This window comes from Phyllostomus hastatus, unplaced genomic scaffold, assembly GCF_019186645.2.
Source record: "Phyllostomus hastatus isolate PE091 unplaced genomic scaffold, TTU_PhHast_1.1 phas_contig_17, whole genome shotgun sequence".
Taxonomy (NCBI): domain Eukaryota; kingdom Metazoa; phylum Chordata; class Mammalia; order Chiroptera; family Phyllostomidae; genus Phyllostomus; species Phyllostomus hastatus.
The window spans coordinates 18190312-18211960 of NW_025333664.1; the positions used below are offsets into that span (position 1 = coordinate 18190312).

General features: G+C 39.9%; 1 protein-coding gene across 2 annotated transcripts in view; it reads right to left on the reverse strand.

The window, feature by feature from the left end:
- The window catches only part of PHF20 (PHD finger protein 20), a 100033-nt gene that overhangs the window by 51908 nt on the left and 26476 nt on the right, over positions 1 to 21649 (reverse strand). For both annotated transcript variants that reach the window (XM_045832928.1, XM_045832927.1), the window contains exons 3-6: positions 15820 to 15991; positions 14209 to 14293; positions 6119 to 6198; positions 2194 to 2581 (exon numbers count right to left, since the gene is read on the reverse strand). In XM_045832928.1, the coding sequence (XP_045688884.1) occupies positions 2194 to 2581; positions 6119 to 6198; positions 14209 to 14293; positions 15820 to 15991 (725 nt within the window). The remainder of the gene's footprint in view (positions 1 to 2193; positions 2582 to 6118; positions 6199 to 14208; positions 14294 to 15819; positions 15992 to 21649) is intronic.

The window sequence follows — 21649 nt, forward strand, 5'->3', positions numbered from 1 at the left end:
AACTTCTAGACTTTCTTAACTAGGATTCCTCATTTGAACACAAAACACCCAGGTTATTTTCTCAGTTCTCCCAAGGGTAGTTTATAACTAGTATCATTCAGAATGCACAGGAAATAAGTCAATTCATTACATGGATACCTTGGGCATTAGAGTTGAATCCTTTACCAGAACGCTGTTGAGAAAGCCAGTGATGAGGCCAGTATTGTCCAACAGAAATATAATGGGAGCCACAAATGCAAGCCATATATGTAAACTTAAAAATTTTAGCCATCACATTAAGAAGTTAAAGAAAAAAGTAAAACTGATTTTTAAGAATATATTTTATTTAACCCAATACATCCAAAAATATTTCACCATGCAATCAATATAAAAATTATTGAGATATTATACATCCTCGTGGGGGAGTTTTACATTAAGTATCTGAAAGTTACAGCACATGTCAATTCAGATTAGCCACATTTCAAGAGCTCACTAGCCACAGGTGTCTAGTGGATACTGTACTGGACAGCACGGGTCTAGGCCCTAATTTGTCTAGGGACAATTCCGGCATGCTAAGCTTTTGAGGGCAAACCCAGTCACAACCACTAAAGGGGGAGGTGCCTTATTTCATCTGGTAAGAAATCAATCTATCCAATTTCCTGTCTTAAAATTAGAACTCAGATGCAAGAAGCTGGTCTATTGTGAATGACTTTAATACATGTATTTGGAGTATATTAAGGTAGACTTTATGCCATAGAAATTAAGCCTGATGTAAAACTGTCTGGATTGATAGGACTAGCTTTGAAACAATGAAAGAACCAATTCTGTAATTTCACAGTTTTGATGAAAATAAATTTTATATTTTAAATATATCTTTTGCCAACTATTTAAACTTGTGAGAAAAAAATAGATGTCACTTTAAAATGTGCTAAAAGATTCACAGTTTTACAATATTCATGTAGAGAATACACAAGCCGAAATGTCTGACGAACACTGCTGGATAATTACAGGCATTCCATCTAGAGATCCTCAGAACACTTCATCCCACTAAACTAATATAGAGACGTATTTGGTTTAGGAAGAAATTCAAGGTGTGTCCCCAGTTGGCGTGGCTCAGTGGACTGAGTGCCGGCCTTTGGTGAACCAAAGGATCGCCAGTTCAATTCCCAGTCAAGGCACATGCCTGGGCTGCAGGCCAGGTTTCCAGTGTAGGGCACGCAAGAGGCAGCCACACATTGATGTTTCTCTCCCTCTCTTTCTCCCTCCCTTCCCCTCTCTCTAAAAATAAACAAATACAATCTTTTCTAAAAAAGGAAGAAGTTCAGGGTGTGTTTCATTCTAGGTTATTCTAGAAAAATTCTAAATGTCAACCTTATTTCACAATTGTGCATTCTTCCCTAAGTCTGTACTCTAACCTCGACTCTTACCAATTAGCCACCTCAGCTTTTTATTCAGACTGTGAAAATTTTCCATCAATAATCACTCTCTAGAGAGCACAATTTCCAATGCACCATGCCTTTCTAGGTCTCTGGGCCCATTCTCCTTCAGTAAGCCTCCTTCAGACACCCACACCTATTTTACTTCTTTCCTCTTTCATGTCTCCATGAAAATTGTATTTCCTGAACCCAGGCTCTATTAAGCTTGCTTAAACAGAGATCATTTAAACAGGTACAAGCAAAAAGCCTTTGCTTATTAGGTTTTATCATACAAGCTGAAGTATCTAGTGAACAATTATCTGCCCCCCGCCAAAAGCTCAGTCTCAGACATGTTTTCCAACTTATGTTCATCTACACCAGCAATTTTCAACAAGTGTGCCACAAGAATGTTTAAAACAGGCAATAACTGACTATTTAGTCAGGGACACTGACCTCTTTCCCCTTAGATTGTCAAATTAAAAGCGACAAGAGCCAACACAACAATAGCCATCCAGTGTGAATGAATCAAAACTATACCTATTTTATTTTTGTCAGATCAGCAAATAATATACTTTTTGGTGCTGCAGAATTTTAGTAATTAGTCTGTGTTCCATGAGATGAAAAAGATTTAAAATGGCTGATCTAGATACATGCCTCCCTTAAAATTCAGATGACTTGTTTTCATATCATAGAGCAATTCAAAATCTGCCACAAAAATGAAGGACTGATGCACAGAACCACAAGGGGCCACAGAAAAACACTGGCATTGCCCACTGCAGAGCCCACTTGGGAAACTCACCAGTAGGAGCTATAGAAGGGGGTCTGCCTCGTTTTCTTTTTGGCTCCCTCAAGTTTTCTTGTGGACTCTTCACAATGTCATTTTCAGGTTTCTTATCCACTTGAGCATCTCCAGAGTACTCTCGGTCATTTTCTGAAATGTTCTCCTTATCTTCCTTCTCGTTCTTGGGAATGTTTTTCTCTGACACTTTCCCCTTTTCAGAACAGATTAATTTCCCTTCTTTATCAGACTGCTTGGGTCGCTTTTCCGTCTTTAAAGCTTTGTCCTCTTTGTCTTTCTTCAGGTTGACTGTGACTTTTCTCTGCTCTTTAAACTTCTCTCGTTTATCAGGAGATGATGAAAGATTTTTGTGATCTGTTTCTTTAGGCCTACCGTTACCCACAATATTCTAAAATAAGCAAAATAGCGATGAAACACACTTGTGATTACTTGCAAATATAAAATCAGATAGTTTTTTACAAACTTATGAAAACAAAGAAATAAAAGGACATATGCAAGTCACTTAATGGTCACCACTGAAAATATCTGCCCATACCCTGAGAGCTTGAGAAATAATCCTAAGAAAACAGCAATCATGTGCAATTCCTTCTGAGGCAAAGCTATCTCCCTTATGATTAAGAAGTCACTAAAAAATAATTAAAGGGACAGACAACTACCCCAGGGACCTCTTTTGGAAAGCAATCTTTCTAAGAAAATGCCTTCATGTACCATTCTTCTTATCCCAAACATGACCACACTGACCCAGGGCCTTTCAGAGGCCCTGTGTGGCCCTGTGTGACTCAGTGCCAGTGGATACTGATTCCCCGTGTAGAATAGAACCCAACATGATAACTAGAGGCTGAACAGGAAAACTGCAAAGATTTTCCAACCCAAAACAGGGTCTTTGCTCCCTCTACTGGGTTAAGGCTGTGCTCAGTCCAATAAGCTACCTACTATGCTCCTCCAGTTACTTACTGAGTTTTTATCTACCAAAAGGAAGTACTGCTTCTTGGTTACTTTCCTCCTAAATTACTTTCTTTAAAATTCATCCTAAAAATCTTGTGTCCTAGTATGACTGCCTCATAATAAAGCTAACTTGGAAAGCTCTGGAGTTTCCAAAACTACAGTTTAAGTTTTTTGTATGTATACCTGTCTTTCCAGACCTCAATCTTCAGCATATCATATTCATATGAGATCCCCAGCACCTAGCATGTGCTAGGCACACAGATCTTGCCAGATGCAGGAAGGAGTGTCTAAACACTCACTGAGTAAAAGTTCAATCTGTCCCACAGGGAAAAATAATAAAGGAGAATCCCTGTGGTTAGAGCCTAGAAATATTTTTTTCAACTCCCCAAAATTTTCTGCAAACAGCCATGTTTGAGAACAAGCATTCCTCAGTAACTGCTGGCAGAAATATAAATTGCAACTATTTGTGGGGTGGGGCCACAAAGGGGGGACAGCAATTTGGGTCAAAAGACTTAAATTTATACTTTTGAACTAGAACAAATTCCTAGAAATAAAACCTGCTTATAAGATAATCAGACTTGGCCCTGGCTGGTGTGGCTAGGTGAATTGACTACCAGCCTATGAACCGGGAGGTTGCCGCTTTGATTCCTGGTCAGGGTACAAGCCAGGGTTGCAGGCTGGGAGGCAACTCATCACATTGGTGATTCTCTACCTCTTTCTTTCTCCTTTCTACTAGCTCTGAAAACAAATAAAATCTTTAAAAAAAACTAGACTTGGGCACCCAGGTTTACAAATACCCTTAAGTGATCATCAGGGAATTGGTAACACAAAGTAAGATTACATACATATTATAGAACACTACATAGCCATTAAAAGCCATATTCACATAGTACTGAGAAACTTGGGGAGCCCTGGCTGGTGTGGCTCAGTGAGTTGGGTGTCATCCTACAAACTGAAAAGTTCACAGGTTTGATTCCCAGTCAAGGCACATGCCTGGGATGCAGGCCAGGCCCACAGTTGGGGACGTGCAAGAGGCAACTGATCAATGTTTCTCTCCCACATGGATGTCCCTCTCCATCTCTTTCTCCCTCCCTTCACCCTCTCTAAAAATAAATAAGTAAAATCTCTTTTAAAAAAATTCAAAAAGAAACTTGGGGAAATGTTATTTCGTTAAAAGAGCAAGTTATAGTACAGTAATATACTACATGATTCCAACTTTGAATAGAAATATATACACATTTAACAAAAAACACAGAAGGAAGGATATACATCACAATGTGAACAGTTAACAGCAATTGCATCTAGATGCCAGAATGATAGTTTTTACTTTCTTTGTGCTTTTCTGTACTTTCTTAATTTTCTATAGCAAATGCATGAGGTTTTTTTAACTTAAAAAATAAAAGATAAATGTTCTTAAAATACAGTTAATCAAAACATTTAAGATAGTGTGGTCCTACAAAAGAAACCCCAATCTATTCTAATACTATATGAGACAAGCTTTAAAAATTGTCAGATAGATATTTTTAAGAAGTTTTACTTTGTAAGTGCCTTAGATTTTAGGGTTAAAAAGACCTGAGGAGTCACTTACCCAAACTACTATGTCCTCTTAGGGTGGGGGGGTTGGGGTGAAACAAACGGGTGCCATGGGACTGTGCCTGACCACCTGCCGGGTCTGGGATGAGGTGAAGACACTCAGAGGCATCAGGAAATTGAGAACTGAAACACCCACAAATCCACCCTGGGTAAGGTGCCCAGTGCCAAGCCAAAGCACCATGAGTGCCAGCAATCAGTTTATGGAGTACAGCAGAATGAATTGTTGAACATTTGTTTTCTGGAGCCCTGAGCTTTTCTGTTTGGGGAGGTTCTGGATACAATCTGACAATTCCAGACAAGTTCTTAATATGGTCCTCTATCTATATTAACACATTTCATGAAACTGCACACAAAAATCATCAAATCAAACACCAAAATAGTATTTTACAGTACTGTATAGCTCTGTAGATGTCTGAGGGGCAAATGATCAAAGAGAAAACATCTTCAGAGCTAAAGCTTTATAGTTTTGACAATTTTCTGAAGCAGAAAATCAGTAAAAGGCCAAAATGTCTTGGGGCTACCTTTAAACATTATCATATATTATGATCCACTGAAACTGCTAAACATATATACAGAAGAATTTACAAAAATATGTGATAAGGAGAAGCATTTGATCATCATAAGAAAAAAATACAACAGGTCCCAGCATCACCAAATATTGTCCCATCAGCAAACACCAAAGAGGTGAGTAACGGTAAAAATCAGAGTTTTTAAAGCATCAATATCTAAATTCTGATCTCTTCTCCCTCAACTACTTCATGAAAACATAAATATTAAAAAGACTAGAAAGGAGGGGAGGATCATGAAATAGGAAATACTTTTAGATGACCTGTATCTGTGAGCCCTGTATTTCCAATATCAAAACTCAGGTCCCATGCTCAGCCAAATCCACGCCTGGGACAGTAAACAAAATTGTCAACCCAGGCACTTCTAACACAAGTGACTGCCAAATCCATGCCAAACTATAGCTCTGTAACCACCACGGCATGGTCCTGTGCTTGAAGACCAAAGTAGATGAGGAGAAAACATACTCTAAATCTTTACAAGCAGTTCAGCAAGTTTCCTGTGATGGGTAATAGCTCTGGGGGCAGGGCACATGGAGAAAGAAAAAAGAATACCTAGACACTTTCAAGGAAAGATGAGGAAAACATAACAGGTAATGGTATCCAAGTATTTGGTACATTTAAAAAGAATCTGTGTTACAAGGAAACGATAGACAGAGACAAATATTTACAATTTCTGAAAATATGCATACTGCTTTCTGGTGAATTTGTGTCAGATGGAGGAAATAAAGACTTTGCCATCACAAACAAATGTAATTATTTAGGAAACAAAACTACAATGTTAGCATTATTCATACCACAAAGCACAAAACCACATTTCTCACCTGGTCTTTGGAAAAAGCTTTGACATGAATGTGTTTGACGGTCTGAACTACTCCATCATAAAATTTCACAGTGTAAGTACCTAAAATTCAAAAAGACATCGTGATTTTAACTTGCAGTTTCATGAAACACAAGGCAGCTCCAATGATAATAATAAACTTATGAAAACTTCTTTAAGAATCACATCTTAATAGTATGCACGCCTTTCTTTTTATTTTTTATATATACAGCTCAAAATCCATCAGAAAACAATTCCTTTTTATGATGCTTCATTAAAATAAAAAAAAACTTGCACTGAATTTAGACTAAGAACAAAAAGCAGTAAAACAATTAAGAATCTGAGGAAAATGCAGATTTATTTATTGGTGAATTAATTTTTATTATTTAACCTTTATTTTCTGAATTTAAAGATACTAATAGTTTTCAAACTTTAAAAGACTGTCTGATAAAGGTATCATGTTTTCAGAGATCACATTAATCTCAAAATCCATTTGAATTACCTTCATGTCATAATATGTAAAAATAGAAACTTAGCCAAAACACTAAATGGTGCCTGCTACATTGTCAGTTTTATTCCATTAGAAAAAAAAAAGTCCAACGAAAATCATACTCTGCTACAAATAAAAGTAAGTTAAATCAAAATAAAGTAAAATTTTTTAAAAAATGAAGCTGGAAATCCACAAATAATCTTTCTTCCAAAATAAAGCAACCAACTCAACAAGCTCTCATTAATTGTGCCCAAACCAACACTTTCAAACTTCTGCATCTTAGAACCCACCTATGCCCTCGCTGTTTTTTTGTCACAGAGATTTAAAAAGAATCATAGTTAATCTTGTCAAGACTACCAATGAACCACTGGTAATCATTAATAGTTTAACGCTGATAAACATGGTCAGTTTTCAGGACCAACTTCCCACCCAACATGGAATGAAAAAAGAAATCCCAAGGGCTAGGAGCAAAAGAATGCTACAAGGAACTTAAGACCTGGCTAGTTAACTCCTTCTTGAACATTGTCCCCCCACGGTATGCCACCTCTCCTCCAGTCCTAAAAAGGGTCCTGCCAGTGGCTAGCCACCGCTATTGAAAGCTTCCCTCTCTAGTGCTGAAAAGTCAGCAATCCGAGCCCAGTTAGTCACCCAACCTTATTTTTCATTACCAGCATACAACACCCATCCAAAGTGACTACCTACATGCCACCCACTGAAAGTGCCTCCACATCTTTAATGTTTTCCTGCCTGGAACGTGTCACTCATTGATCCTTAAGCCTCCCTGCTCAAAAGACCACAAGAGTTCTGTAAAAGCTTCCTGACTTAGCTAATAGAGATTTCTCCCTGTTCTGAGCTTCTCGAAGACTCATCTGGCACCTTGCCTCACACATATGTAGATCTACTTTAATACAGAAGGCAGATCCCAAATGAAGGCAGGCTCTCCACGGCCACAGATCATATCTCACACCAGATTCTCTCTCACACATAGCCTGGCTCACTGTAGACTATTGCTCCTCAAAGCGTAGTCCCCAGATCAGCAGCAAATGCAACTCCTGGACTTTGTTAGAAATGCAAGTTACCAGCCCCACCCGCAATATACTGAATCAAACATTGTAGGAGTGCCACACAGAAATGTATGTCTTAGCCCTGGCTGGTACGACTAAGTGGACTGAGTGCCAGCCTGTAAACCAGAGTCAACAGTTCAGTTCAGTCAGGACACAGGCCTGGGTTGGAGGCCAGGTCCCCAGCAGGGGGTGCATGAGAGGCAACTACACACTGATGTTTCTCCCCCTCTCTTCCTCCCTCCCCCTCTCTAAAAATAAATAAAATCTTTTTTAAAAAATGTATGTTTTAACAAATCCTTCAGTGTCCTAGTGCACACTAAAGTCTGAGAACCACTGGTGTAGACAATTAGCAATTACCAACTGATCTTTACTCATGGCAATTACAAAATAAAGGTATTTGTCACAAGTATCACCAACACAGAAAGAAAAGGGCTAGCATACAAGCTAGATATTAATGATGTATATATATTTATGTCTGGGTGGTTAAAACAAGCAATTTAGATGACAGGCTATGGTAAAGAATTCTACATAGGGCAGCTTGACAATGACTGATAAGTACTTACAACAAAGGTCTGGGTTCCTGTCTTCCTGCTTCTGCTGTGAGGGTGTTGGCAAGCAGCAGAGCAATGACAAGCAATGTTACGGAACTCTCAACAGACCCTTTGCAGGCAACTAAGGGGAGCTCTGGTCAGCATGGGAGATGGGGACCGGGGCTCTAAGCACCCAATTCTCATGAAATCTCAAATATTAAGAATACCAACAAACCACCCAAGCCTGCACTTTAACCTACTTTATCTACAAAGAAAGTTCAGTGTCAGTTGCAGCAAAATGAAAACTGTCCATTTTTACAGACATTTCAAACATCCAGAAGGATAACATTAAGTAATGCTATCTAACAGTTTATTTCCCACTACATGAGGTCAGTTTTGAAGCTTACTACTCCTTATGGCAGACTCAAAAAGGATGGCTTAGACAAAGGTTGTGCCCTGAATTCCATAAGCCTGAAACAGAGCTATGATTATAATCTAAGCCTGCTGCTGAACTCTGACCAATTCTTCTCCCACCACCCCACAAGTCTCTCAGCCTCAAATTCACAACTGGCCACTCTGAAATGACCCAAACTGTAGCCAAAGGTGCTCAGAGGCCACTGTGCTTAGATAGCAATATCCCGACCCTGGCCCTTTTTACTTCCAAAGGACTACAATGGATTGTCTTGAAACTGTCTCCTTTGATCATGCACACAGCCTAACCTGGGCTTCAAAAAATCAGTGGGAACAAAACAACACATCCCATGGATAACAGAGAGGTCCCAAATCTACAATATTTTAATGGTTTCATGTATAACTGAAAGACTGTCTTCCCGTGGAGTCTTCCCATGGATGGCTGACAATAAAGTTCCCCCATGGCCACAAACAACATCTAACAAATAACATGTAAATGACAGAATTCAACAAAAATAACTGCATCCTTATCACAAAGACCTCCTGGCTCAGACTCCCTTTAAGAAGCCTGTCCTTACACTGCCAGGTAAAACAAAGCTTCCTGGCCTTACCCCTCTGGGAGTTAAGAACTTAGCATGCCAGACGACCTTATGGTAGTCAGTTAATAACAGAAAGGATGTAAGAACAAAACTGGAGATGCATAGCAAGCTCATCTTCTCTAGGACCAAGGAAATAGGGATACACTATGAATAGGACAGACTTCTGGTGCTCTTGAAACCTACCATAACTGTGGCTCCAGGGTCTTTTCTCTATCCTACTCATTCTCCAGGAGTCAGAAAATTCCACAATGCCATGCATAGGAGACTCAAAGTTTTCAAACATGGTTTCTCAAAATCCTCAAGTTTCCACAGATGTGCCTCAGTGGGTGGACAGAGGGAAATATACATGTTTGCAGACACACCTTCCCTTCCCTCTGTCTTTTCCTTTTCACAATTTTTACATAATAGGCTTGGGTTCTGTGGCCAACAATTTCCAAAAATGTTCATCTATTTCAAATTCTTCTTCAATTTTTAATTGCTCAAATGCTCTAGAGCAAGGGCAATGAATTGTCTATATCACCAAGCAGGTACTGGGACCAGAGACTTCTCTCCCAATCATTGCTATCAAGACACCTCCAGGCTCCAGAAAGTATAAACCATCCACATCCATCCTACCATCATATTAGGCCCACGCATTCATGCACACACACATTCCCCCATGAACACCTGCCCCCAGTGGCAACTCCTGCCCCGAGTGGCAACTCCTGCTCCAGAAAACCCTGCTCCAGAGAGACAGCCTGGTACCGTGGGAACTGCAGTTCAGGAACTCTGCCATCCCACAGATCTCCATGCAGACCTGAGCTCTACCATTTATGTATGTGCTCCGTAACCTCAAGCAATCTCTCCTATGAGCTCAGTTCCTCATATGTTAAATGAGGATCAAGTTGATGGCAACAACCTTTTCCATGTGTGATCAGAGAAGGAAACTGCTTAGCAAAGGGACTGTCATAGAGCAAGGGATTAATAGTGGTTCTAATTATCATCATCCAAGTCACTTTAAAACAGAAAAGCACCAACCCTTCCCCCCACAGAAGATATTCATAAAAGCCAAGCTAGAACTCAGACATGTGGGCCTAAACCTTCCTTTTTATCTCTGCGCAAAGCTGTTCACACAGGCAAAACACCCCTGCATTTTAAATGTAGGATCAGTTACAGCATAAAGAAAACCAAAAATAGTAACTGCTTCAACAAGAGACTCTAGAAATAAGGCCATTTCCATAAGATCTCCTGCTGTAAACAAAGACTTCAGTCAATGAACCAAAAAGACTGAACTGAGAGGAAGTGTAGGGCAGGAATGTGACCCAAAAATAAGCATTTAACTTTAAGGAAGAGGGGCCTGATTAGCCTGCTCACTCAAGTTAAAGAACCACAGATCAACAGGAAGGAACAATTCCTCATTTTGTTGTAAACGCAAACCTACTTTCAGTTTCCTCCCGACTGGGAGCACAAAGCACTGACTGACAAGTGCCTCTGCCACCACTGGAGTCAAAAAGGGGAGCTGGGCAGCCCCAGCAAAGAGCTGAGATCAACTCACCAGAGATGGCTTCTGAACAAAGATTCCCTGGAACCAGAATCCCGTGTTTTACTACAACACAGACCCATGGTTTACAAGGCTACCAGGTGTGACTACCTTCACACTAAATGATGATTAGTTATCATTACCAGAGAACCATTCCAGGTGAAGAGAGCTAACTAACATGGCACTGCCCTCCCCAGTTTCCAAGTGCTAACTAACTCCCTCAAAAAACTCTCAAGTTGGTTATTTAGTTGTAATGCAATCATGCCAGACTCCAAAAGCCAGCAGCTGTTTGCTCTCCACTCCGGCTAGAGCCCCCACCCACCAGCCTGCTCAGTCAATAATCAGCCTGAGCACAAACAACAGAGGTTAAGAATAACAAGAAAACCAGACCAAGCCTTCCAAAGATGAATCTACAGAGTATGACTCTGCTATATCACCAGAGTCCTCTTGGCAGCACCAACAAGACAGAACGACTTTTACAGGAAAAAAAAAGGGCACCTTGCCAGCAGAGCTTCTACTCACAGCGCCATTAAGCTGTGGTGACCCCTGCTACACATGAAACTGAGGCAGGGCAGAAAATAATAGGGAAAGAATGAGAGCCCAGGATTGTTCCTTCCAATCCTGCAATTGCTAGGATGAATCATGATGAACTACGAACTGCATACCAGCTCCCATAGATGAAATCTAATCCAAAGGCAGCACCTAAGGGTCATTATTTCCTCTCAAAATATCTGAGCTCCCAGAAAGGCTAGCTTTCTCTCGCAATCCACGGTTTGGTAATAATACCACCCAACCAGTTCCACTAACTTTCAGGACTTCCCCTCCCCCATATTCTTCCTCTCCTCCCCCTTCCAATTACTCTCAAGAACCAGTAAGGGTACCAGCATAATACAGGACTTCAGAAAACAGGTTATGGCAGAAATCTTCACTCATTTTCAATGTCCTTCAATTAATTAAAATTCACTGGACAGAAGTCAGAGCTGATGGAACCTATATATTAGGGCAGCAAATAACTGTTTTCCGAACAACCATTACTTCCAGACTCTTCCTCCTATAATTTTAGTTCATGGAGGAAATAAACTGAAAAGATTTTTTTAAAAAACCTTCTAAAGCTCTGGTTGCTCCAGTTTAAAATACATTTGAAAACCTTAATTAACACCCTGGCTGGTGTGCTTCAGTGGACTGAGTGCTGGCCTGCAAACCAAAAGGTCGCTGGTTCGATTCCTGGCCAGGGCACATGCCTGGTCGCAGGCCAGGTTCCCAGTAGGGGGTGTGTGGGAGGCAACCACACCTTGATGTTTCTCTCCCTCTCCTCCCTTCTCCTCTCTCTAAAAATACATAAAATATTTGTTTAAACTTAATTAACTATGGGCAACACTGTGGCCAGTGACTTTTATCCCTTAAGTGATTATTTCAAGATTTCAGACACACATACACACAACCGTTAACTGTAGGCAGGTGTCCATGCTCACTCCCCTTATGATTTATCTGCACCATCTGCTCCTGCCCTGCCTCCTCCTGGCAGCTCTATCTCAACACCTCATTCAGCCCTTCAGATATCAGATGCCTTTAGTGCCTCCCCCAAGACATCCATCCCCACCCCTCTGTTAGACAGCACCCAGGGCTCTCCAACTCCTCTTCCTCAAACCACCCCTCCTTTGCCACTCCCTCATCCAATCTCCTTCACCTCATTTCTGTCCTCCATGTGACCCTGAGACACCACCAGAACAAAATAAAAAATGCCGCTTCCTTTCTGCTACCTCCCTTACCTACAAAGTCACCCATGTAATCACCCACAATTTTCATTTACTCTAAGAGGCAGCCACTTACCCAAGAGGAAAAAAATGCCAATTTATATTATTCTGGAAAATATGACTTGATCAGCATAAAGCAACCTAATAGACTCAGAAATACATCTATGTACATGAAGAACATCTGTGCTTCAAATCATGATTTAAATACAGTAAAAGCAGAACAATTATTAATCTTGAAAATAAGTCTGAAAAAGTATGTCTTTTACGAAAAGGATTTGAGGCACTTTAATAACATATAAGCTTTCTTTTATGATATGTTTTTAGGTTAATGTCAATATATGAAAAGTAGTAACAGTACTTTATTTTGAACACAAGCTTACAAAAGTAATTTAAGGAAACAAAGAACTATTCAAAAATGGCCCTGACTGATGTGGCTCCACTGGTTGGGCATCGTCCTGCAAACAGAAAGACCGCAGGTTCTACTGCCAGTCAGGACACATGTCTCGTTACAGGTTCAGTTCCCAGTCTGGGACCATATGAAAAGCAAATGATTGATGTTTCTCTCTCACATCAATATTTCTCTCCCTTTCCCTCTAAAAATAAATAAATAAAATCTTTATTAAAAAAAAACTATCTAAAAATATTTAATCAACCATAAACTGGAGGATCAATAACTGCTTAGACAACTAGAAGACACAACCTTGCTTTGGAGGCCTGAGGCACAAGGACTGTGCTTGAAGGATCACCTACATCTGGCCCAGGAGTAAACCTCCATCTACTAAACCCACACTTGCCCAACAAGCTGCAAGGGAGGAGGGGGGTGAATGTAGCAAGAGAGAAACTAGAATTTCTGCTACATGCAAATGAATGTTCATTTTTGATCATTTCAACCCATCCTCCCTCAAAACTTCTCAGTCAGCCCAAGGCCCAGCATTTAGCAGAGTGCTGAATAAACACTTAAATAACTTCATGGAATGAATAGTCAATCTGGCCTTGCAGTCACCCCTAACAATAGTACTAAGGGCTTGATTACCCTAAATATTCATTAGAGAAATCATGCACGAACCATAAACATCCTGGTAGAAAATGCTATTTTAAAAAATATTTTTAAAAGGTATCACTTGAACCCAGAGTCTGTTGTCTGAGTGTCAGGATGCTGACCATACATCTTATCTCCCTCCTCTTGCCTTTGTAATAGCAGAATGAGCCTCTATGGGTTGCAGTCCTTGTCCTGATTCCTCACATGTTCTAAACTCTGGCAAAGGCATCCCAAATTTGTGCTCTAAATCCCAGCACCCCAATCAACCAGCAACTGTGATGTCACAGACCACCCTCAATCACCGTACATGCACAAAGCACATTTTTAAGAAATGTTTGTTGGTGTTCACTTCACTTCTAGGCTATTCACAAGTAAGTAAAAGGAATATTAGGGACTTATTTCATCAATTGTATTAGGAACTCATAGAGAACAAGAATCTACACACTTCTCAGCAGAATGACAGACAAGCCACGGCTATTTTAGAAAACAATGACCAAAATTTAGAAAGCAAATAATCAAACTCCCCTATTTAACCCAGCTTTCTCTCCATTTGTAATTTATTCCTAACTCCTGACATAGTGATTACCTTGGAGAGAGAATTCCTAGGTAACACATACATACTGAAAATATACTATCAAACTCCCTCCCTAAGTCATGAATAAAAATAATTACAACTCAAATGCCTTACCATCCTTGTTAACAGCAGTAACTTTGGCTGGGTAAAAACGACAATCAGACCAGCAAGCAAGGACCTGCTCGTTTATTTGAAATTCCTAAAAGACATAAAAAGAAATCCTGTTACCAATTCAATTTCACAGGACACACACAGTACCAGAATTCATAAAATGCTAGAATTCACAAGAGCAGGAACACGAGACAGCTACTGGAATAGAGGAAGTCATTGCTGCTATTCAGCACTAGGAGTCAAAACAAAAGGGCTGGACCCAAGACTTTTCCCCTCCTAGGAGGTGTGGGCAGTGCAGCACAGGACTGATGACAATCCTACCTGTCTTTCAAAGTGAGTCCTATCCACACTTTAAAACGGTCTTTTGCCAAAGAACACCCACTCACTTTTAATACTTCATACTGTTTTCCCAGTACACAGTTTGCATTGACACATTTTGTAGAATAAATATTGAGCAATTAAATTGGACAATAGTAAACAATCCTAAATTGGCATGGGGGGGGTGGGGGGTGGGAGGATGGGGGGTAAGACTAACAAGAGTTCAAGTTCCCTGGTCAGAGTTAAAATAGAAAACAACCCAGGGCTGACAGATCCAAAGGCAGCAAGATCTCTTCAGTTGTCTCAATGTACGTTTAAAAAAACTCAAAACTGCCCTGGCTGGTGTAGCTCAGTAGATTGACCACAGACTGCAAATCAAAGAGTCGCTGGTTCGATTCCTAGTCAGGGAACATGCCTGGGGTGCAAGTCAGGTCCCCAGTAGGGGCCATGTGAGAGGCAACCACACACTGATGTTTCTCTGCCTCTTTTTCTCCCTCCCTTGCCCTCTCTCTAAAAATAAATAAATAAAATCTTAAAAAAAAAACTCAAAACTAATTACACATCCTTAATTCTGAAGACAATGAAAGCTCCAAGCACAGTGATGAAATTTAAAAACAGAAATAAAGTCCAATCAATTCCAAGTTTTTCAAGGGCTTATAAAAGACCTTGAGGCCCTGCCCAGGCAGCTCAGTTGGTTAGAGCATCATCCTTATACACCAAGGTTGTGGGTTAGATCCCCAGTCAGGACACATACAAGAATCAGCCATTAAATGCAAAAACAAGTAGAATGACAAATTAATGTTTCCCTTTCCCTTTCCCTCTCTTTCTCCCCCTCCCCTTCCTCTCTAAAATCGATAAATAAAATTTTTTTTACAAAAGACCTTGATATGAAGCTAGCACAGTACTTCACATGGAATGATTGCTTACTAAATGCTAAAAAAGCAGATCAGCTTAATAAATGACCTAAAGGTATACAGTGGTGAAAAAGAGATAATAAAGTCCCCAGGAATCATCAGTGAGGTTCCAACCAAGTCAGTTTATGAGTTATCACATCAGTAATATCATTCAAGGAGATGACAACTGGAATTCTTTCTTTCTTCTTTCTTTCTTTTTTTTACAACTGGAATTCTTTAAGAGCCCTGGGGAGCCCTGGGATCTCAGGTGTGCAACTACAGGCCTAACTAAAAGATTGGTCCCCAGTTGCTGCTGACTTTCACCTGGAAATCAAAGGTTGGAACATAAAGTGCCCAATGGCTGATACAGCTCATTACTGAACTTCCAAGATGTGTTACTTACAGAAGACCCTTCCTCTTCATGTAAGCCTTCTTTTCTCAGCTGTATTTTCTCTAACGGGCGTAAATAAGGACTGTCCCAGCAGAACCACTCGTCATAACGATGGTTCCAACGCTTGAAATGGATGAGCACTTTTCCTTCTTCGTAGTCAATATCTTCTATGTGAGCTGGATACCTGAGTCAGGAAAAAAAATTGAAATGCCTTTAAACACCCACCCAAAATATCTACAACAGTACCCTTCCGAACCTCTTTCCAAAAGAGCAGATTACCAAAGTACTAAATAAAACCCACCATTTAAAGGCTCTGTATAACTGTATCCAACCACAAATTATGGAGGCTAACAGACATGGGGTTCAAATCCCAACCTTGATACTCCTTAGTTTATGAACTATTAAATTAACCTTACAAAGTTCCCTCATGTGAAGTAGAGGAAGGATACCCAACACACTGGGTTGTAATGCAAGTTAAACAAGATGACAGACACACAAGTCCTGAGCACAAAAGAAACAGGAAATAAACATTTAACAACTAGATTATATTTTACATGTCCCAATAAATTAGAATGACCATGCAACCTAGACTGTATTAGGCAGTCTCAATTTCAAGAATGTTGCAGTCCAGAGTGGAATACCATGTGGTTGTTAAAAAGATGGTTCTATGTCATGCCATGAAAAGCTCTCCAAGGTGAACTATTAAATGAAAAGAGCAAGGCATAGAACACGGTGTGTGATAAGTTATGTTTTTTTTTTAATTAAAAAGAATATATTCATACATGCTTAAATATGCATAAAATATGTGGAGAGATACACAAGAAACTAACAATGGTTACTTGTAGAAATGTGGTCAGTTCAGTAAATGGGCTCTTTCAATTCCACCCTCCTTCTAGACTGAGAGTTGAGAAAACTAACAACTACCATTTCCCTGCCCCCCTTACAACTGACAATGAAGGCAACTACAGTGGCCAGGCCCAAAGCTCCAGGGCAAAGCCTCTTAAACTTTCATGTACAATAATGCAAATCGTCAGGAGAGCTTGTTATAAAGCAGTTTATGATTCAGTAGGTGGGGCTAGGGACTAAGATACTTAAACCAGCTCCCAGGTGATACTGATGTGCTAGTTTGCAGTAGCAAGGGGCTAATGTCTAGTCACTAGCTTCATGGTGGGGGTAGCAGTTGCAGTAGTGACTTCCTGATCTCCAGATCACAGCCTCAATGATAGGTCCTTCAAACTGATTCTCTAAGGGCAGCCCCTGAAGCCTTACTCCTCCCACCATTCCAACAATTTATAAGTACCCACTTTCTTGTGTTAAATCCTTTCATGGTTAAAGTACTCAGAGTGGTTTCTGTTTCTAGCATTTAAACCTGACTGATAAGAGAGGAACTGGGTATAGGGATGAGAAGAGGCAAAAATGGGAGGGACACTTTTTGCAGTGTTATCTTTTAATAATCTTCTCAGTTTTCAACCATATAAATGTATTGCTCACCCCAAAAATAAATAAATGGTTAAAAACAAAGAAAAATAATTATTGCATGCAACTCTCCCCTTAATCAGATTGCTATTCTAGATTAAGAAAGTTTAGATTCTACCAATAGTTTCTCCTTGAAACTTGGATCTGCACTATTTTCTTCTTTTCTTGTATCCAGCACCTAGTACCCCGCTGTGCTAATAAACTGTGCTACCCGAAATAAACAGACCCACTGCTTCTGTTTATATAATGTGTCTTCCTCAATCCTACACTAGTATCCTTTAAGGCAATTTGCTTGGTGTTAACCTATTACAGTAGGCTACAGATACTGGACACAATGTTCACCATATGAATTCCACTCTTACTATTCTTCCCCAAAGGTCACATGTCCTGTCAATTCTCCAATCCCAAGGCTCTAAAACTCCAGCTATCCATTCAAATTTCCGTCACTCTCCAAGTTTAGGCCCACATCACTTCATGTGGGTCTTTCCCACAGAGGACTGATAGGGTATGCTTTTCAAAATTCTTTATGGTACTATGCAGACATTAATTGCTGAAAAAATATTAACTGAAGAAATTAAACAGCCCTGAAACTAGTCTCCCTACTCCAATCCAGCTGGCATAAAGCTACTATAAATACAAGATGTCTTGACAGCAGAACGGCTAATTGTAAGATCTGATGAGCTGAGTAGTACAATGTGGGAGACAAAAGAGGTTTCCTCTCTGTAAAATGTGGAGGACATGGATATCTCAATTTTATTCCTCTTGCCCTATCATTCAGCCTACCAGAGACTAGTGAGCCTTCCTAAAATAATACAACGTGCCTAACATATTCCCATTAAAAGACCTTTTGTAATAGTTTACTATCTCTAGCAATAATTTTCAAACACAGGCCTTTGGACCAATTCATAAAATTGATTTTTCACAAATTAAAATTTATTTAATTTACAGAACTTTTCTTTATACAAAAATCATACTCTAACTTCTTGGTGCTTAAATATATTTTAAATTAAAACAGTGGTAACTGTTTTTAATACCCTTACTAATATTATGCAGCCATTAAAAAGAATGAGGCAGCCCTCTATGCACTGATTTTAAAAGATTCTAAGTGGGGAAAAAATCAACTCAAGATGCAAAATGCAATTGGAACACACTACTATTTTGTTTTTATTGACTTATAGAGAGAGGAAGGGGAAGAGAGAGAAAGAGGAGAGAGAGATATTGATTTGTTATTCCACTTACTGATGTATTCATTGCTTGGTTCTTGCATGTGCCCCAACCAGGGGGATTGAACCCACAACCCTGGCATATCGGGACAACTCTCTAACTAACTTAGCTACCCAGCCAAGGCCCTATACTACTATTTCTTTGGAGGAAAGGAGAGAGCTAATGCATTCCTACCTGTTTTTAAATGCGTGGGCTATCTCTGGAAGGATGATCAAGCAACCCAGTTTGCCTCTTGGGAGGGGAACTGGATAGTTAAGAAACTGGAGAGGAAGTATGAGAGTTAATTTATTCAATGTATATCCTTTCGTATGTTTCGAATATTGTACCATGAGCATGTATTATCTATAAAAAGTATATAATTATACACTTATTTTAATATTCTTATTAGGCAAAATAAAAAGTTGGTAACTTCAGGACAAACCTCAAATTCTCTTGCACTGGTCAGGGTCTTTCAAAGTCTGGGAAGTTTGGCCCTGGCTGGTATATCTCAGTAGACTGAGCACTGGCTTGAGAACTGAAAGGTTGCCAGTTCAATTCCTGGTCAGGGCACATGCCTGGGTTGAGGGCCACATCCCCAGCTGGGAGCATGTGAGAGGCAACCAATCGATGTTTCTCTCACACATCTATGTTTCTCTCCGTTTCTTTCTCCCTCCCTTCCCTTCTCTCTAAAAATAAATTTTGGAAGTCTGGATCCACAGAATCAACTCCAAATTTCTAGGCTAGCAACTTCTGCTGCACACACTTAAGAGTCTGAAGGACCTCTGGGCCCTTGGCTAGCCTATTTTTCCTTGCTCAAAAACCTTCACAGGACACAGGCAGACTACACAAAACTTTCTAGGAGAACCAACAGTAACCAAAGAGTCAACAAGGTTTCCTAAGGAGAAGGCGGTTCTCCCTATTTCTCTAAAGGTGGCAATGATGCAAGTCACTCACAGAGGATGGAAAAACCCAACTGCATTTCAGAGAACAAATCGACAGCTGATCTTAGAAATCAACCCAGTAAGACTTGGTGGATCACAAGCGCTAGCTGCCCTGAGAACGGTTCAACTTCATCAGTCAGCAGAACTTTATTAAGTGATTTTGGTTCAGCCAGTCAATTCCAGGTCTTGGAGGGAATTATAAGACATGCATGTTCTGGCCCCTGCCCTTGTGGAAAACAAGACACACAAACCAATTAAGCTTTACAACTATTAGGGTACCATATGACACTGCTGATAATCTGCAAATCAAAGCCTCTCTCCTTTCTTCCTCCCTTCCCCTCTCTCTAAAAATAAAGAAAGAAAATAAAATAAAGAAATGAGCTCTCAGCCCTGGCTGGCGTAGCTCAGTGGATTGAGCGCAGGCTGGGAACCAAAGTGTCCCAGGTTCGATTCCCAGCCAGGGTACATGCCTGGGTTGCAGGCTATAACCCCCAGGAACCGCACATTGATGTTTCTCTGTTTCTCTCTCTCTCTCCCTTCCCTCTCTAAAAATAAATAAATAAAATCTTTTTTTAAAAAAATCAACAATAACATGCTTTAAAAAAAAAAAGAAATGAGCTATCAAGTCATGAAAAGACATGAAGTGAAATTTTAAATGAATATCACTAAATGAAGCCAAACCAAAAAGTCTACATTCTGTATGTATGTCCAACTAGATGACATTATGGAAAAGACAAAACTATAGAGAGAGTAAAAAGACCAGTGATTGTCAGGGTTTAGAGGAAGAAGAGACAAATCACAGAGGAATTTTAGGACAGTGAAACTATCCTGTGTATTACTATAATAGTGGATACATGTCTTTTATATATTTGTCAATCCCCACAGAATATATACCACCAGAAGTGAACCCTAATGTCAACTCTGGATTTTGGATGATACTGATATGCCAATGTGGATTCATCACTTATAACAAATGTTATCACTTTGGTGAAAGCTGTTGATAGCAGGTAAGGCTATGTATGTGTGAAGGCAAGGGATGGGGATTCTAGTTTCTGCTCAATTTTACTGTGAATCTAAAACTGCTCTACAAAATAAGATCTTTCTCTTTTAATCCCATATACTGACTACCAACTCCCATATTCCTATCTCTAACCCAGAGCTCAAACCTGAACACTTGACTCAGTTATTCAACCATCTGCTCAACCTCTCCACTTGGTTATCTATAAGGAATTCTATATTTAACATGTATAAAAACAAACTGATTTTCCCATTTCAGCAAATAGTAATTCTACTAATATTTAGACCAAAAGCCCTTCGAATCATCCCTGACTCATCTCAGTCTCTCACAATGTCTTCGATAAATCTGTCAGCTATACCTTCAAAAAAATACCCACTCTGTCACTTCTCATCATCTCCACCACTGCTTTTCAGTTCAAGCCACCTTTAATCCGACTACACAAGACTCCTTACTATTCTCCTTGTTTCTGCCTGTGCCTGCTTACTGCATATTCTATATAGAATAACCACAGCTACTGTTAATAACTGAAATCAAATCATGTCACTTCCCTGTTTAAAATCTTTCAGTGACTTCCTATTATAGTTAGAATAAAGTCCAAACCTCCTTTTGTGGCCAGTCTGGCTTCTGCTGACATTTGTGGACTCCTCTCCTACCTCTGACCCCCTCACTCTTTACCCTCCTTCTACTGCTTGCACATACCCACCATTCTGTGTCTTGGCTGCCTCTGCTTGGATTTCTCCTCCTCTGGACACCGACCTGGATCACTCCCTCACTTTGGATCTCTACTCAGATGTATCCTTGCCAGACAGACCTTCCCTAAGCACCCTCTATAAAAAGCACCCCTCATACACAGAAAGTCACTCTTCTACGTATCGATACTTACTCCTCTTCCTAGCATTTATTATCACCTAACTTTACAGGTATAGATCTGTTTGTTTATGGTCTATCTACCTCCACTGGAATGTCAGCTCCTAAAAATCAGAGTCTATGTCTGTCTTAATCACTACTCTACCTCCAGCATCTAGCACTGAATGAATGACCTGGCATCAACTCATCTTTTGAAGTCCTCTGAAATTCCCACACATGAAATTAATTGTTCTCCCCCAGGGGTGTGGACATCACCTGTAAATATCACCTCATGATATACCGGTAATTAATTTCTGGGACTTTATTCTCCTAGATATCTTTTACAGGTAGGTATAAA